The sequence below is a fragment of the Poecilia latipinna genome, unplaced genomic scaffold, assembly GCF_001443285.1.
Source record: "Poecilia latipinna isolate Pla-1442-1.1 unplaced genomic scaffold, P_latipinna-1.0 Scaffold37, whole genome shotgun sequence".
NCBI lineage: Eukaryota > Metazoa > Chordata > Actinopteri > Cyprinodontiformes > Poeciliidae > Poecilia > Poecilia latipinna.
The window spans coordinates 1,089,944-1,106,166 of NW_015112653.1; the positions used below are offsets into that span (position 1 = coordinate 1,089,944).

General features: G+C 37.5%; 2 protein-coding genes across 2 annotated transcripts in view; both read left to right on the top strand.

Annotated features, from left to right (window-relative positions):
• The window catches only part of col28a2a (collagen, type XXVIII, alpha 2a), a 20,371-nt gene extending 9,258 nt beyond the window's left edge, over positions 1–11,113 (top strand). The window contains exons 12-36 of the mRNA XM_015045117.1: positions 1,038–1,106; positions 1,189–1,257; positions 1,357–1,425; positions 2,896–2,964; positions 4,314–4,382; positions 4,498–4,566; positions 4,906–4,974; positions 5,085–5,156; positions 5,234–5,302; positions 5,379–5,450; positions 5,678–5,746; positions 5,877–5,945; positions 6,054–6,122; positions 6,203–6,271; positions 6,362–6,430; positions 7,027–7,095; positions 7,225–7,293; positions 7,379–7,459; positions 7,610–7,645; positions 7,726–7,762; positions 8,274–8,831; positions 8,918–9,201; positions 9,277–9,526; positions 10,300–10,491; positions 10,580–11,113. Coding sequence (XP_014900603.1) covers positions 1,038–1,106; positions 1,189–1,257; positions 1,357–1,425; positions 2,896–2,964; positions 4,314–4,382; positions 4,498–4,566; positions 4,906–4,974; positions 5,085–5,156; positions 5,234–5,302; positions 5,379–5,450; positions 5,678–5,746; positions 5,877–5,945; positions 6,054–6,122; positions 6,203–6,271; positions 6,362–6,430; positions 7,027–7,095; positions 7,225–7,293; positions 7,379–7,459; positions 7,610–7,645; positions 7,726–7,762; positions 8,274–8,831; positions 8,918–9,201; positions 9,277–9,526; positions 10,300–10,491; positions 10,580–10,587 — 2,625 coding nt within the window. The 3' untranslated portion in view covers positions 10,588–11,113. The remainder of the gene's footprint in view (positions 1–1,037; positions 1,107–1,188; positions 1,258–1,356; positions 1,426–2,895; positions 2,965–4,313; positions 4,383–4,497; positions 4,567–4,905; positions 4,975–5,084; positions 5,157–5,233; positions 5,303–5,378; positions 5,451–5,677; positions 5,747–5,876; positions 5,946–6,053; positions 6,123–6,202; positions 6,272–6,361; positions 6,431–7,026; positions 7,096–7,224; positions 7,294–7,378; positions 7,460–7,609; positions 7,646–7,725; positions 7,763–8,273; positions 8,832–8,917; positions 9,202–9,276; positions 9,527–10,299; positions 10,492–10,579) is intronic.
• Positions 11,114–12,423: 1,310 nt separating this feature from the next.
• bbs5 (Bardet-Biedl syndrome 5) lies at positions 12,424–16,054 on the top strand. Its single transcript, XM_015045129.1, has 12 exons — positions 12,424–12,610; positions 12,853–12,935; positions 13,018–13,083; positions 13,255–13,304; positions 13,401–13,528; positions 13,610–13,745; positions 13,878–13,973; positions 14,593–14,655; positions 14,731–14,865; positions 15,276–15,359; positions 15,597–15,620; positions 15,705–16,054. Exons 1-12 carry the CDS (start codon positions 12,549–12,551, stop codon positions 15,804–15,806), a joined length of 1,029 nt encoding a protein of 342 aa, XP_014900615.1. The 5' UTR covers positions 12,424–12,548; the 3' UTR covers positions 15,807–16,054.
• The last annotated feature ends 169 nt before the right edge of the window (positions 16,055–16,223 follow it).

Sequence of the window (16,223 nt, forward strand, 5' to 3'; positions counted from 1 at the left end):
ACTTTTAAAGTAATGCATACCAGTAACATACACAAATGTGGGTAACACTTTATTTGAAGGGGGGTGAATAAGACTGTCATGATACTGTCATAAACATGACATAACAGCTGTCATGAACATGAATAAGTCTCATGAATATTTATGACTGTTGTCATAAAGCGTCATTCGGTAAATTATGACACTTTTAATACAAAGTTGACATTATTCAAAATGTCTTTGTTATGACAACTTGACATTAACCAAGAAATCGTTTAAACTTTACCTTTAATAACATAAAGTTACCTAATTTTTAAAGTGAAATCAGTAATACTTTTATAACAAATTTATATCAGTAATGATTTCTTGGTTAATGTCAAGTTGTCATAACAAAGACATTTTGAATCATGTCAACTTTGTATTAAAAGTGTCATAATTTACCGAATGACACTTTATGACAACAGTCATAAATATTCATGAAGACTTATTCATGTTCATGACAGGTGTTATGTCATGTTTATGAAAGTGTCATGTCAGTCTTATTCACCCCCCTTCAAATAAAGTGTTACCGAATATTTCATAAACTTGTCAAACATAATCACATTTACATTGAGCAGTGATGTACAGAAAAACAGGTAATTATTTGCCCAGAAACTGGAGGTTGGAGGTGGTGCGTCATCAATAATCCTCCTGTGTGAAACATATATTGAGGTCAGAGTAAAAGTTAACACGCATGCCTATTGTAATGTAAATAATCCTCCACTTCTATGTATTTACCACCTGTAAAACGTGTGTCAACATTTTAGTCATTCATAAATTAGTGTTTGCATTTTGTGTTCCTAAACTGGAGAACTTCTAAGATGGTGCGAATCTCTGATTAGCAGTTAGCTACAGACTGATATGTGTTTTTTCTAAACGAGAACTCCATTACTGTTATCGACTCCAGTCAACAGGTTAACTGCTTATTTTTTATTACTTATTAATGAATCTAAAGCCAAGCATTAAGACTCACAAAAATATTTTAAAAACTTGTTAAACTGTTTTAGTTTTTTTAATTGCAGGGAGAACGAGGCCTTTCGGGTCCTCCTGGAATTCAAGGAGAAACTGGTATTGGACTTCCTGGTTCAAAAGTAAGTCATCATACGTAATCTATCTATTTGTGATCAATTATTGTCATTGAGAGTCACTTAATAAGTTTTTATTAATTCGTAGGGTGACATGGGGTTCCAGGGCCGACCAGGTCCTCCTGGTCCTCATGGGGTGGGAGAGCCTGGTCCTCCTGTAAGTTACAACACACAATTTGTGACTCTCCTTTAGACTAATATTGTTCATTTTCTTCTTACTGTGTGGGTGACATGTACATTTTTACTTTCTCTATAGGGACCCCAAGGACAGCAAGGCGTTCAAGGGGAAAAAGGACCCCAAGGAGAAGGACTTCCTGGACCAAAGGTTATTTTTAAGTGCTGCATATTAGATAGGAAGCTAATAAAAATAGTTGTTCTTTTAAGGGATGACAGAAGGATGCAGTGACTTTCACATGCTGTATTGATAAAAATATGTTTTCAGTCGAGGTCAGCTAACTAAGGCACAAAGAGAAACTGTTGTTATCAACCATTAAAAGTAAACTCTAGACTGAAAACTATACAGGAAATGAAGATATTATAAAGTCAAGTGCAAAAGATGGAATTTAAAACCGTAACTGAGAGGCAATTTGGTTGTATCTTAGCAGAGCCATTCTCCAGTCTGTCAAGGTTAGCCCCTGCTCCAGCTCACTGACTCGCAGCTCAACTGTTGACTCTCTTGGTTTCTGCTTCTAAGAGCTTTGATCCAAGCAAGCCAAGGCATGCTGCCTCCTGAAACACAAAGAAGACGATCCATTCAACATTTAGGACAGAAATGCACAGCTGGTAGCAAAGCACTTACTTCAACTTAAAAAAAAAAGAAAAAACATAAGTAGTAGTATAATTTGTAGTACTTTCAGGAACTTGGTTGAATTACAAGGTAACCTCTGGAAAGTTCCAGAGAACTTTGATGGAACATTCATGAAAATTTAGCAGGTACTTTCAGGAACTTTCATAAAACTTCTGACGATCATCTGCAGAACACAATTTATGAGTTCAGCCGAAGTTCCATGAAAGTGTCTTTCATAATTTAACCCAGTTCCTGAAGGAACCCGGCAAGTTCCACCAAAGTTTCATTATAACGCCTGGTATGTTCCAGAAACCTCCATGTAAGCTAGGTGAATGTACCTGCTAGGTTTTGTGAAAGTTTCATTAAGGTTCCGTCAGACTTTCATAATCTGCATTTTAAGTTCTGGAAAACATCTGGTAAGTTTTATAAAAATCATTTGTAAGTTCCAAGACAGAATCTGATAATTTCCTGAAAGTTACATAGAAGGTTCCACAAAATACCTGGTAAGGTCATAGAAAGGAACCGAGATGACTTAGAAAGTTTCTGCAAATTACAGATTGTGCATTGTTATAACATAATCCTATCATCTTACTGTTGCAGTTTGTGGATTAATTAACAGTAGTATCTGTATGTGATTGTTGAACATTTTCCATTAAGAAATATAAAAGTTTTATTTAATTTTAATTTTATTTTAATTTTATTTAATTGTAAGTAATCAAATGTTCCTGCAATGTGTGTGTGTGGATTTCAAACAGATTGCCTAGGTTGGATTAGATATTAGTAAATCTAGGCTGACAATGGGCTTCTGTTATGAGACCCACTGGAAATTAGCTAGGTCCCACTTTTTACCCAGACTGGTCCTGAATCAAAAAGCTCTGCAGGCAATTAACATGGAGTCATTACGTTTCCCCACCAGGACAGACTTTTAGCCCATTTGCTTCCACATGGCCGTATTTGTAAATGCTGTGATGTAAATTGATGGGATTCACCTGGTTTCTTTTTCTGCAGGGGGATCGAGGGCTCTCAGGACCGAGGGGGCCGAGGGGCCAGCAGGGTGTAAGCATCAAAGGAGAAAAGGTGGGTTGTAAATGCATTTAATGAGTGGAGTTAACTGTAACAGTACACTTTCTGAAAATTAGGGGGAATCCCAAAAGATGCCCCAGGCTACAGGATATTCCACTATAACATAAAAGCAAGGCTTGATGGTTGTTTACCACCTTTAACATCTGGTTGCTGTGGGAAAGTTGCAGCAAGTACAACTTGTTGCAAACTGCGCTGTAAGACTTAGTAATTTTAAACAACTACAGTAATTCACATGAAAGAACGTTTGTCATTAAAGTTAGCCACATTTTAAATGTACAATACATTTGAAAAAATGTTATAATTTGATTTTTCTATGTGTGGCAACCTTTCTGACTTACTATTATCCAATAAAGCAAATGTTTCTGTTCTGATCCAGATCCAGCGTGCTTTGTTCTTACGTAGATAACCTTTTGCGTAAACCATGTTACGTCTTTGCATCAGATGCTCACTTTTAGACAGAAAGCTGATTAAACACACCTGGATATAGTTTGTCAGTTGAGATCAAAACATCTTTTCTCTTTTGCTTTGCAAGAGTGAAAAGATGATAGGGTCAGTTTATTTGCATGTTGTAGTTTCAAAGTCTTACATGCACACAATTGCATGCACTGACATTTGAGACGTGGTTATGAAACCAAGCATGGAATTTGGCTCCCTCACTTTTCAGTTCATTAGTACGTTCCAGCTGATTGGCTGTTTGATACAGTTTCAGACTATAATATGTTTTATAATAAATCAGAAAGGACATTCCATTTCAACATGGAGTTACGGGTATCGACAATGAGACACATGAAAAGGTAAAAAGTGCAAGTGAATATAGGGAAGAGGTTGAAATGCTAATAAAATCAATTTATGTCACAACTTATCAAAAAATAATAATACTCGACTTTTGTTTTAGTTTTTTTTTCCATTTGGTGGTATAGTTACTATTTTATTGATCCTTTAATTTATTTAATCAAGGCAAATTTGCGCCTCCACCGATGTCACAAGTCGAGGAAAAAATAGGGAACACCTGACTTGCTAAGCATTTCATTCTTAAATATTCAGAATGTTGAAGATGTTAAAAAAAAACATCATTATACTATAAAAGCCTAATTATAAAATGCATAATGATAATATGAAAAATTGATTTTTGAGAGTGGAAAAGTGTCTTATTTTAAAATGAAAACTGTGTAGGAGGCCTGCGCTGAGTCCAACCTTTTAATTTCGGTAATGATGGGCCTTTTGTCAGACTTCTTCTTTGTGCTGTGGTAATAAGTTCCAGCTGAGAACTGTAGACTGGTCATAAAAACTATCATCATCCACCGTTGATAAGGATTGTCTTAACTATGGTCCTTTACCTCCAGGGTGAACTGGGACCACCAGGTTTTCCCGGACCAACTGGAGAGACAGGGGTGGGCATTCAGGGAGAAAAGGTAAGCTAAATTCAATTTGATTAAATGTTGCTAAGGCTACCTTATAACTAAAAGAAACCCACCCATTGTAGCAAATGATGTTTTAAGTAAGAGTTCAATCAATATTATTATGCAGGGAGTCCAGGGACCAAGGGGCCCGCCAGGAGTCAGAGGAGTTCCAGGGGAAGGATTATCTGGACCTAAGGTTTGTCCCAAAAAAGGAAAGAGTTGAAAACAAGAGTTTGAAAAAAAATCCATATTGTGCTGTCAGTGTTTTGTTGGTTTCTGTTATACAAAGCTAAACAGCAAAAACTTATCACACATATACAATATTTATAATGCAAATAAAGAAAACATGGAACATTAAACTACTCTATTAAATGGGGGCACAAACCTCCAAATGACCTCATATATATAAAAACAATGAGAACCCCTAAATGGCTTTTTAAAAATACGATGCTTGTGTGTCCCCATTTCTAATACCACCCTGGGTCACAAGCCATATGGCTTATAACATTGTGTATTAATAACATTTTCCTTTCAGGGTGACCAAGGCTTACCAGGAGAGCAGGGAGCTCCTGGAGAAAGAGGCATCGGTGAACCTGGTCCAAAGGTGTATAAATCACTTCTTGTGACTAAACTTTCATCACCATGAAAAGTCTGCTAATATTTTCCAACATATTCGGAAAATAAAATATGAAACGTATCCGACTGAAATTGTAGGGAGTACCTGGAGACCCAGGACCAGGAGGCCTGCCTGGTCTTCCAGGAGAAGATGGCGCTCCAGGACAGAAGGTAAAGCATGTTGCGCAGTGGGTGAACATGCATTTTTTTGGCCACGATTAAAAGAGCTCCTTGTTCACTCACTTAAGGGGGAGCCTGGCTTATCTGGCTCAAGAGGTCCCGAGGGAGCTCAAGGCATTGGCATTCAAGGAGAGAAGGTATGTTTCATTATTAATTCTTGTGTAGGATTAAAAATGATTTCACTTCGATCGTGCCTGGTGTTCTCTGTTTTAGGGCGACCAGGGTCTGAGAGGGATCCGGGGACTACATGGTCCTCCTGGGATTCCAGGACCTTCCGGATCAAAAGTGAGAGACCTAATGCAAGACTACAAATATATTAATGTTGTTGTTGTTGGATAGAAACATTCGACAACCTTGGAGCTCCAGCTCCATGAATTGGCAGCTGGTGAAGATTTATGCCACACTAACCAAGCAGAGCCAAATACGTAGTTTTTAATGATGTTGGCAGGACAAATGTTTCTTTACACATGCATAATTAAGTCAGAGTTGTCTTGCCAATTCTCTTCTTTCAGGGTGAACGTGGAATTCCAGGTCCACAGGGCATGTCAGGGCAGCCGGGACGGTCCGTATCAGGTCCAAAGGTAGAACAGGGGTCTGAACATGGATTTTGGCAGCAAAGAACTAACCTGTCAAATAAAACCTGATGGCAAAGATGGAGTGAAAAAGCTGGTTTAAGTAATCAGTTTGGCATTTGTGTTTCATCGTGTTCAGGGTGAAGTTGGTCCTGCTGGTCCTCCTGGTCCTATTGGGGAAACGGGTCTGGGTCTACCTGGTCCCAAGGTAAATGCTATCACTTAAGATTTGACGTGCTTTTTCACAGAGCTGTCTACAAAATGATGTCAGTTTTCATCAGTGATTTTCTTTTTTTTTTTTTTTTTCTGTTTTCAGGGTGATCGAGGTCTTACAGGTCTAACGGGTCCAGTTGGGCCAAAGGGTGAAGGCATCCCAGGCCCTGTGGTATTGTCATTTACCAAAACATAAAACTGTGCAATGTCTGCAAACAGAACTCTTAGAAAACGCCTCTGTTCTGTGTCCAGGGCCCTCCAGGCGTGCCAGGGTTACCAGGTGAGCCTGGACCGGAGGGAGTGGGAATTCCTGGTCCAAAGGTTTGTCAACATGACATTTTGTGATCTGAACAGTTTCCCCCTCAATCTGTGTTTCTGCTGCCCTTATGGGAATCCTCATCTCTGTTTCAGGGTGACGTTGGCTTTAGAGGCCTACCGGGTTTGCCCGGCCCACCAGGCGAGGGCGTACTGGGACCACCAGTAAGGAAGATCTCATTCCTTGCAGTTGCATCAACAACTCTAACTCAGAAAAAGCTTCAAAAAGTAGAAAATTAACAAAAACAAGCAGGGAGCTTGTTGCCTTTAATTTTATTTCAATGCAGACCTTGTAAAATTTAACTTTGAATAAGAGGGATGGTACAGTTAATCCTCTGTGAGATTATAAAACAAATATTTTCTGCTTGTTCAGTTCACCTTAAAAAACAATTGCAGGAACAAAAGGAAAATTGTATTTCTCGAATATTTAGAAAAATCACCTAAAACCATCACCAACCAGTCTCTCCAATACCAGAACATCTTAAGTATTTTTTTTTATCAACGTATTTCACATTTTTTATTAGTTTTTTCAAAAATAAAATGGAGAAATTTATGCATTTTATCAGAGTTTAGTTATTTTAAGAAAACATTCATGCAGTCAATCAAACACATAACATTTGTTTATTTGTCCATTTTTAAACGTGGGGTAGTTTTTAGAATTGCCTTTGTTAATATTTTTTTTATAAAATGAATAAAATTCTTGTATGCTGTATCTAAATGTTTTTTCAGGATTCATAAACCTGATCTTTTCTTAATATTAGGGTAATATTGGGAGGCCAGGACCAATTGGTCCACCTGGACCTCCAGGAGAAGGTATTCAAGGCCCAAAGGTAAATTAGTTATTTCATTTAATGTAACTCAATATGAATGCTATTCCATAATATCACCAATTTTATTATAGGGTGTTCTAAGTTTGAAGGACTGTAGCTAAATTAATTTAATTTAAAATCTAATCTCAGGGAGAGCCAGGATCTCAAGGCATGACTGGACCCAGAGGGCCTCAAGGAGAAGGATATCCTGGACCTAAAGTAACGGATTACCATTTATATTCAAACAGTTCATCAATATCCAATTTATTTACCTATAGTGAAAATGTGTCTTTCTTTGGGTCAGGGGGACCGCGGGTCACAGGGAGAGAGGGGAATGAAAGGCTCAAAAGGAGACATGGGTGATCCTGGAGTCCCTGGAGAAATGGTAAAATATGTGAAAAAGTAATTGTGTGAAATGTGGGTATACAGGTTAGCATTCATCCAACTCTAGTCACAGGTGAAACTAAAACTGTTTATCCTAGCAGTATGAGATCAACACAGTGATCATTTTTAACGTTATGTTTTCAAATAACAGGGCAGAGCAGGGACCAAGGGTGAACCGGGCCTTACAGTAAGTTAACTAAATCAGCCAAATGCTTTTATTTTCAACTAACATCCTGTTCAGTTCTTAAAGTTTGCTTCCTTTTACAGAGAGAAGACATTATAAGGATGATCAAAGAAATATGTGGTAAGAAGGTCACCCAAATGTCATTTTCATGTGTCCTGTCTCAAATGACCTGGCCAAAAACAGATGTTATATATACAAAACCTCAAACCTCAGGTTCTACTCGGCATTGATTCCCAATATTGGGACATAAAACCCAAAGTTTTATGTCCTTACTTATTGAGGATCAGCAAACGCAGCAGGATACAGGTGTGGAGCAAACACACACATCAAGTAAAACCACTGGAAAGGCATAAAAGAAAATATGTCGCAGAAAATTCAGACGAGCACACACAAATACAAATGACAAAATCCAGACTAGACAAAATGAAACAAACTGTTTCTCTGTTGCTACCACTTCAGAAGGGGTCTGGCTGTTGTTTTGCTGTCATGTGAAAACCTTTGGCTCTTGCAGGCTTGTGCTTAGAGAATTATTTGTTGCACAGCAGTGATGGGCTTGTTTAAATCAAATGTCCACTCAGCACAAGCAATACAATTGTGTTTTTAATGGAATTGTCTTCTTTCCGCATTTCAGGATGTGGCATCAAGTGCAAAGAAAGACCGATGGAGCTTGTGTTTGTCATCGACAGCTCAGAGAGCGTTGGTCCTGAGAACTTTGAGATAATCAAAGACTTTGTCACTCGGTTGGTGGACAGAACCACTGTTGGACGCAATTCCACCAGGATCGGACTGGTTCTCTACAGTCTGGATGTCCTGCTAGAGTTCAGCCTGGCTCGTTATTTGACCAAGGAGGACGTAAAGGAAGCAATCCGAAAAATGCCTTACCTGGGTGAGGGCACCTACACAGGGACCGCTATCAGGAAGGCGACCCAAGAGGCTTTCTTCAACGCTCGGTTTGGAGTCCAAAAAGTAGCCATCGTCATCACTGACGGTCAGACAGACAAGCGAGATCCTGTCAAACTTGATTTGGCAGTGCGAGAGGCTCATGCAGCAAACATTGAGATGTATGCTTTGGGAATAGTTAATTCTTCTGATCCCACACAGGCTGAGTTCCTACGAGAACTTAACCTCATTGCCTCTGACCCAGACTCTGAACACATGTACCTGATCGATGACTACAACACTCTACCAGGTGATGATTTGAGTCAAGTATTAATATTTTTTGACTTTCAGTTTGTGCAAACAGTCCAAATTGACACATCTCTTGCCTCTTCTCAGCACTGGAATCTAAACTGGTCAGCAAGTTCTGTGAAGACGAAAACGGCGCTCTCATTTACAATCACATCCCAAATGGGGCATGGAACAGCAACAACGGACTAGGTCTTCATAGAGTCAATGGAGGGTATGTCAATGGATATAATGGGTTTGACCATAACAGTTATGGAAACAGTGGACGTGGGAACAGGTATGAAAAGGGAGTTAAAAATCAAAGAGAAACCAACAACAGAGGTCGTGGTGACACTTTTACACTGCCCATCAGTGCTGATCCCAGTCCTCTACAGGTACCAGACCTCTGAACTTTTTACTCACAAAATATTTCTACAGGAAACATATTTTATTGAATAATTTGATTTTAGGTAGTGGAAGACGATGATGGGGAAGATTTAGACCTGAGGGCTCGTGTGCAGACCGGCAGCAGCACATCTGCAGTCAATGTCGTCAAAGCCACAATGTCATCAGCTGGAGGAGAACGTTCTGCATCCAAGGAGGAAGTTTTATCATCATCAGCAGCACCTGTATCCTCATCACCTTTGTCAACGCCAGCGTCTAACACGTTTTCAGACTCTAAGCAGAAGGAGGTTGTAGTGACTCCAGGCTTACCTAAAGGTGAGTTCTGCACTTCTACTCAAAAAGCTCATTGCAAGAAAATTACTTCTGTGGCATGACTTAGACTTAGATATAAATTCTGTGAAAACAGCTATGCTAATATTATAATTCAATTGAAGTCAGTTAATTACATGTAGCATAATATAGCTCTAATTCACACCACGTCATCCCCCAAAGTACTGCACAAAATAAGTCATTTCAGTCCAATTCTAATTGAACCTATAGTTGGCAAGTAATGTAGTTAAGTTCAGTTTGTCATTTAAATTAGTTTAAAAAAAGTTTTCCATCTGAGGAAACTCAGGAGACTACATTGAGTGATTGACTTGCAGCAAACCCTCTGCAAGGCTGTAGCGACAGTGGAAAAACTCCCCTTTAACAAGAAGAAAACTCCAGCATAACCTGGATCAGTACGAGCAGCTACCTGCCACGAGTGACTGGGGATTGAGGGGACAGAGCAGAATGAACAAACAACAAACAGAAGATCTGAAGAAGGACTACTCTCTATGTTAATGAAAAGTACAAAGTTAGTAGTAGAAGAAGGAGAAAAGCATTGACTTATTGAGATCATTAAATTTAAGAATTGAGCCCAGAAATACAATCATTTGTTAATGTTTTAGGAGTTTGAGATTTTCCTTTGTGCATTGCTTTGCTATAAATAATAATTCCTACTTTTAAAAATCTTTTTTTATTTAAATTTCATGTGGTAACCAAATACCTGTTGGTTTAGTTTTGGTGGGCAAATTTTTTTGAAAATTCACCCATTTCTTTTTCAGAGGTCCCTGCTCTTGATCCTCGCTGCAATCTCATTTTGGACCAAGGAACCTGCAGAAACTACTTAATCCGCTGGTATTATGACAAACAGGCCAACGCCTGTGCACAGTTCTGGTACGGAGGCTGCGGTGGGAATGAAAACCGCTATGAAACTGAAGATGAATGCAAGAACACTTGTGTTTTTTTAAGAACAGGTGAGCTCAGTCAGTGATTTCAAGTCAAACAGGCATGTTCTGCTTTTTACTCCTTTTGTCCAAAACCAAATATTTGTTTCTGTTTCAGCCGGATAAGAAGACAATTTGGAAAGACGTTGTGATTATTCTGAAGTCTCAATATTTCTAGTTTACTCACTTGTATTCAGCAGTTTTCTTGCACTTTTTGAACACTTCTGTCCTCAGATACACAAATACACAAGCATATGTTGTTCAATATTAAATATATTTCAGAAATTATTACTTTGAAAATATATCCACCAACCTGCTTGAAAAACTAACCAACTTCTTTACCTCAGGATTGAATGTGTAGTCATAATATTTTAGAAAACAGGGTTTTTTTAGGGTTTAGATGTCATGAATTTAATGGGACAACCACAGAAAATGCAGAGTCAGACATCTTTTTCATGCCATCTGTTTAGTTACATATCTCCAACCAGACAGTAATGTTAAGATATTTGCTGTAATATATTTTTTACGACATATCTCTTTGGGTTTCTTAATTTTTTTCTTAATAGTATGTTTTCGGGGTTATTAAAGGCAGCTGTGATTATCAAATGCTGCTCTAAATGGTCCACTGCAAATTTCAGAAAAATGAAGATAGAAGCAGGTTTGTTTATATATATATATATATATATATATATATATATATGTATATATATATATATATATATATATATATATATATATATATATATATATATACACGTGTGTGTGTGTATTTGTGTGGGTGTGTGTGTGTGGGTGTGTGCACACATACAGTGGGGTATTTCTGAACAGATGCTTTTAAAACTAATAAAATTGAAATTATGATTTCTGTCTTTTTTGTACATGTTTTTATAAATATCAAAGGAAATTAAAGTCATCATTGTGTGATTTTGTTTTCTATTTCTTAAATTAGAAGACATATCTTTGTAATGTATTAACTGCTTTTGTAAATATGACATTTTTTCCAAGGTTTTGTTATTTACTTTGCACCTTTGCATCATACTTAAAATGTCCGTAAATTTGAGACCTATGAAAACACCACTTTAAAATAAGATTTCAGTATAAAACTGCTTTTCCTTCGTTTATTTTTTATTTTTTCTAAATTAAGCAGTCATTTATGCACACAATATTAAGGACAACATGGAGACCAAAGTAACTGACCTAGTAGCAAATCAATGGTTGACATCATATGGAGGCTTTTCTATAACACACAATATTTTCATATGCAGACATAATGCACTCTAGTTCTCTCCATATCCAATTTAGGAACATCAAAATCTGATAAAATCACATAGCTTCCTATAGACACATTAAGAATTTCAGATTACTTTTGTTTTTTATTGTTTTATACAGTCTAGTTAATATTCTCCCCATTATTTTTGTGGCAAAGAGAGAAACAAATTAATTACAATAAAAAATGATTATGATTGTAATGTCTCCACTCCTGTCATTTGTGCAGCAATAAAATGGTATGAAAATCCTTTTAACTCAAGGACTCCTGTTCAGCTGGAATTGTAGTTCCTGTTTCATGGAAAGAGTCGACAACAGTACCTCTGCAATTGAGCAACAGTGCAGAGAGAGTTATAAAAACATAAGATAAAAATATTGATACTAGAAAAAACAAAATGTTTTAGGTTACACTTTCTTAAAGTGCCTCTTTTATTTAGTTCCTCTCCACATCCCTTTCTGAATCAACTTCTTCCATCATTTGTGTCTTCCTCCATCAACTGCATATTCTGATAAGCACTCTGCAAAGCACTTTATGTTGCTCTAGAAATAAAGTTTGATTGATGATTTTATTTAAAAACGAACACAACAACACATTATTTGTAGTGCTACATTTATCTTATTTGGACATATTTTTTGTCACCCGTTGCTGCTGTTTCTAGAAATGCGCGTTTAAGGAAGTTTATCCCTTACGCTTTCCGTCTGTTGTCATGGAGACTGTGACGCTATGCAGGATTATTCAGATTGGCTTTAGCTAGCTCTTGCTGTTGCGGCAGTTTGGGTGTTAATGTCCACAAAACATTAAGAGTGGTGGCGTAAAGATAATGGCGGCGGCGTTAGATGCTCTCTGGGAAGACAGAGATGTTAGATTTGACATTACTGCGCAGTGAGTTAATCATCATTTGGGAATATTAACCGTAACATAGCTAGCAAGCTCACTTCGCTCCAGAACGCAGCTAGATGGCTAATCCAAAATAGCTCCCATAATTAACTGTTTTTGGTTGGTTGTTGATTTATTTTCTTTAATGTTAGCTTTTTATCAGAGTTACCTTTTTTCTGGGTTTCAGAGTTTCTGCACTGATCTCTTACACCTAAATAAATAACCTATGATCATCTTCCTGTGCTCAGACAGATGAAAACCCGTCCAGGAGAAGTGTTGATCGATTGTCTGGACTCAATTGAAGATACGAAAGGAAATAATGGAGAACGAGGTAACTTTGCCATTCCCGTGTACCATTAATGCGTAGCTGGTGTGATTTGAGTTATAGAATAAGGATTGTCTCCCTATTTCAGGACGGCTCTTGGTGACAAACCTGAGAATCATTTGGCACTCTTCGGCTCTGCCAAGAGTCAACTTATGTGAGTAAAACTAAATGTCTGAAATGGTAAATAATATTCCTGAATGCAGTGTGGTTTATTAGGTTCGGATTTGACTCAAGAAGCTTTTCATAAAACATTTTTATCTACAATACTTCTATTTCATATAGTTTGTCAAATGTAAAATGTGATGTTTTCTATTATTTTTATTAGCTGTTGGTTATAACACTATTATTAACATCACAACAAGGACTGCAAACTCTGTGAGTAACCTTATTTTTCACTTTCTTAAAGTTTCATTTGAACTTTCCTGTGGATTGTCAGTAGTTTTTACATCTAAATTTAATTTGGTTTTCTAGAAACTGAGGGGTCATACTGAAGCACTCTACATCTTAACAAAGTCCAACAACACGAGATTCGAGTTCATTTTTACCAACCTGGTTCTCGGAAGTCCTAGGCTCTTTACCTCAGTCATTGCTGTACACAGGTAAACAAAACTGAAGGAGGGTTATATTTTAAATTTAGTAGGTGCCTTATTAAGAGTTTGACATTTTATGTTTCGCAACAGGGCTTATGAGACCTCTAAGATGTACAGAGACCTGAAACTGCGAGCTGCTCTTATTCAAAACAAGCAGCTTCGACTCTTGCCTCAGGAGCAAGTATATGATAAAATCAACGGGGTTTGGAATCTCTCCAGTGATCAGGTACTGCTGTTGTTCAGTACCTGAGAGAGAGAGCATAACTACAGTAGAAGTCAAATTCATATGTATCCAAGATTCTATGTATGTCACCATTTGAAATGAAAAATTTTTGTGTAACATGATATTCTTTTGTAGGGTAACCTGGGAACCTTCTTTATCACCAATGTTCGGATTGTGTGGCATGCCAATATGAACGAGAGTTTCAACGTCAGCATTCCTTACCTACAGATTGTAAGATTTGATTCTGATGTCTTGATTTTGCTTAGACCAAGGAGTTCATTTCATGCACAAGAAAAACAGCTAATTTATAAATGTACTCTACAGTGGACATCGGGACTTCTTTTTTTTTTACCTTCTTACAGGAATAATTGAGTGAGTCTCTACATAAATATATGACAGGATGATAATCCAGGAGTATAGGATGGCACTGATAGATAGCTTTAGAAGAAGAGTTGGGTGAAGTGTGCCGTAGTCATTACTTTGTATAATTTCAAGTTTTTGTTCCCATGGTTCAGCACACCTGAATTTAAATGATTTTATTCATGAACATGTCACAAAATGTAAAGAAAATAGTTTTTTTTTCTTTCTTTGCAATCTGTTTTTTATAAACCTTTCTATAGCAGAAAAATCAAATTTAAAAAGCAAATCCTTTTTCTGGAACTGTGCCCAACTATGTTAATTTGCTTAAACTTGACAGTGGAACATGGATTAGCATAAGCACTTTAAAAACACTGTCATAAAGCATAACATACCAGGTGAAATGTATGGTTATCGAGTGAATATGGCAAAAAAAAAGTCTGTGCTGTAAGCCTAGGGCCTATTTAACTAATAATTTTCTGTTCTTTCCAAGTGGTCGATCAGAATAAGAGACTCAAAGTTTGGCCTGGCTCTGGTGATTGAAAGTTCCCGACAGGTGACGTTCTCATAATACAGGTTTTCCTCTTCTTGCTGTTATGATATAATAATAACAGCGACCTTGCTGTTTCAGAGTGGAGGATATGTGCTTGGGTTTAAAATCGATCCGGTGGAGAAGCTGCAAGATGCTCTCAAAGAAATCAACTCTTTGCATAAAGTTTACTCTACAAACCCAATCTTTGGAGTGGATTATGAAATGGAGGAAAAGGTAGGCGAACATAGACATCATTTTTAACGACAACAGCCTTAAACATATTGCTATGGCAGCAATAACATGGTTTACCTCCAAGCATATTTATATGTCAGAATGATTCAAAGTCTAGAAAGAAATCCCAAAGGGATAATGTGGTAAGACTTGGAAAACTTAATGATAACAGTGCATGTGCAAAACTGGTAGAGTCACGCCTCAAAGAGTTGCAGCTGTAGATGCAGTGAAAAGCTGCCACACTTTTCAGGTTTTGTTTGTGAAGCTTTTGAAAATGTGCTTAGTCACCAATGAACTTCACAATTACTCACTACTTTGTTTAAGTCTCTAAAATTTTAAGTTTGAGGGGTATTAAGACTTTTGCAAGGTATTCTGGAGATATCCTCTAACATTTCTCATTGTGCCGTTTTCAGCCCCAGCCGCTGGAAGAACTGACTGTGGAACAGCTTCCTGATGACGTGGAAATTGAGCCTGACGAACAGACCGATGCGTTCACTGTGAGTGAGAGCCTGCTGCTGGCCTTCGCCACACTGGTCACTCCTCTGGGAGTCTAAAGCCTGTCAGACTCTCACAATAACTACGAGCTAATGCATGTCAAACCAACAAGAGTTCACGTTGCTTAGTGCTTCTGTCTGTGTTGCTCACCAGCAACAATGATCTTACCTTAACAACTAGAATACACTGCTGATTGCAATAACTTTAATAACCTCTGTATGTGTTTTTTTTTTTTCCAGGCCTACTTTGCTGATGGGCACAAGGTAAATATAGTCATGAAATAAACTCAAGTTTTCAGCTCATTTTAAAAAATGCGAGAACCTGATATCTTTGTTGTGATACTACAGCAACAAGACCGTGAAGCAGTTTTCTCTGATGAGCTTGGCCTCGCCATTGAGAAGCTTAAGGATGGCTTTACACTCCAGGGGCTGTGGGAAGTCATAGGCTAAAACAACGTGAAACATCTGTGTTCTCCATGTACAGACAAGAGTGCATTTATTTATTATTTATAGGCCAAGATTAAAGTTGCATAGATAATTTATAAGGTACTAAATTTCATATCTGGTAAAAAAAAAAAAAAAAATAGTAATTTGAATTGTTTGCTTTTTTGTTTTGCTTTTTTTGTAGTTTTTAAATGCTGTGAAAACAGGGTTTCCATGCAGCCTGAAGAAGTGTGGAATTTCTTTCTTGTCCCTTCCTTATGTCTTCTCTTTCTTCCTCCATTTCTCGTTTTCCTTCCTTCCTTGTTTCCTACCTCCCTATCGACCCTTCCTTCCTTTCTTATGGAAGAAAGGAAATAAGTTTCTATGTTTTGGCCATAATTAAAGTCTGCTCACTTCTGAAATGTCTGCCATAAAGTTGTATTA

Excerpts from the sequence above, each read along its gene's own strand:
- bbs5 (XM_015045129.1), top strand. The coding sequence starts at position 12,549 with ATGGCGGCGGCGTTAGATGCTCTCTGGGAAGACAGAGATGTTAGATTT. Across the intron at positions 13,084-13,254 it reads TCTGCCAAGAGTCAACTTAT|CTGTTGGTTATAACACTATT; the intron begins GTGAGTAAAACT and ends TATTTTTATTAG. Across the intron at positions 14,866-15,275 it reads ATTATGAAATGGAGGAAAAG|CCCCAGCCGCTGGAAGAACT; the intron begins GTAGGCGAACAT and ends TGCCGTTTTCAG.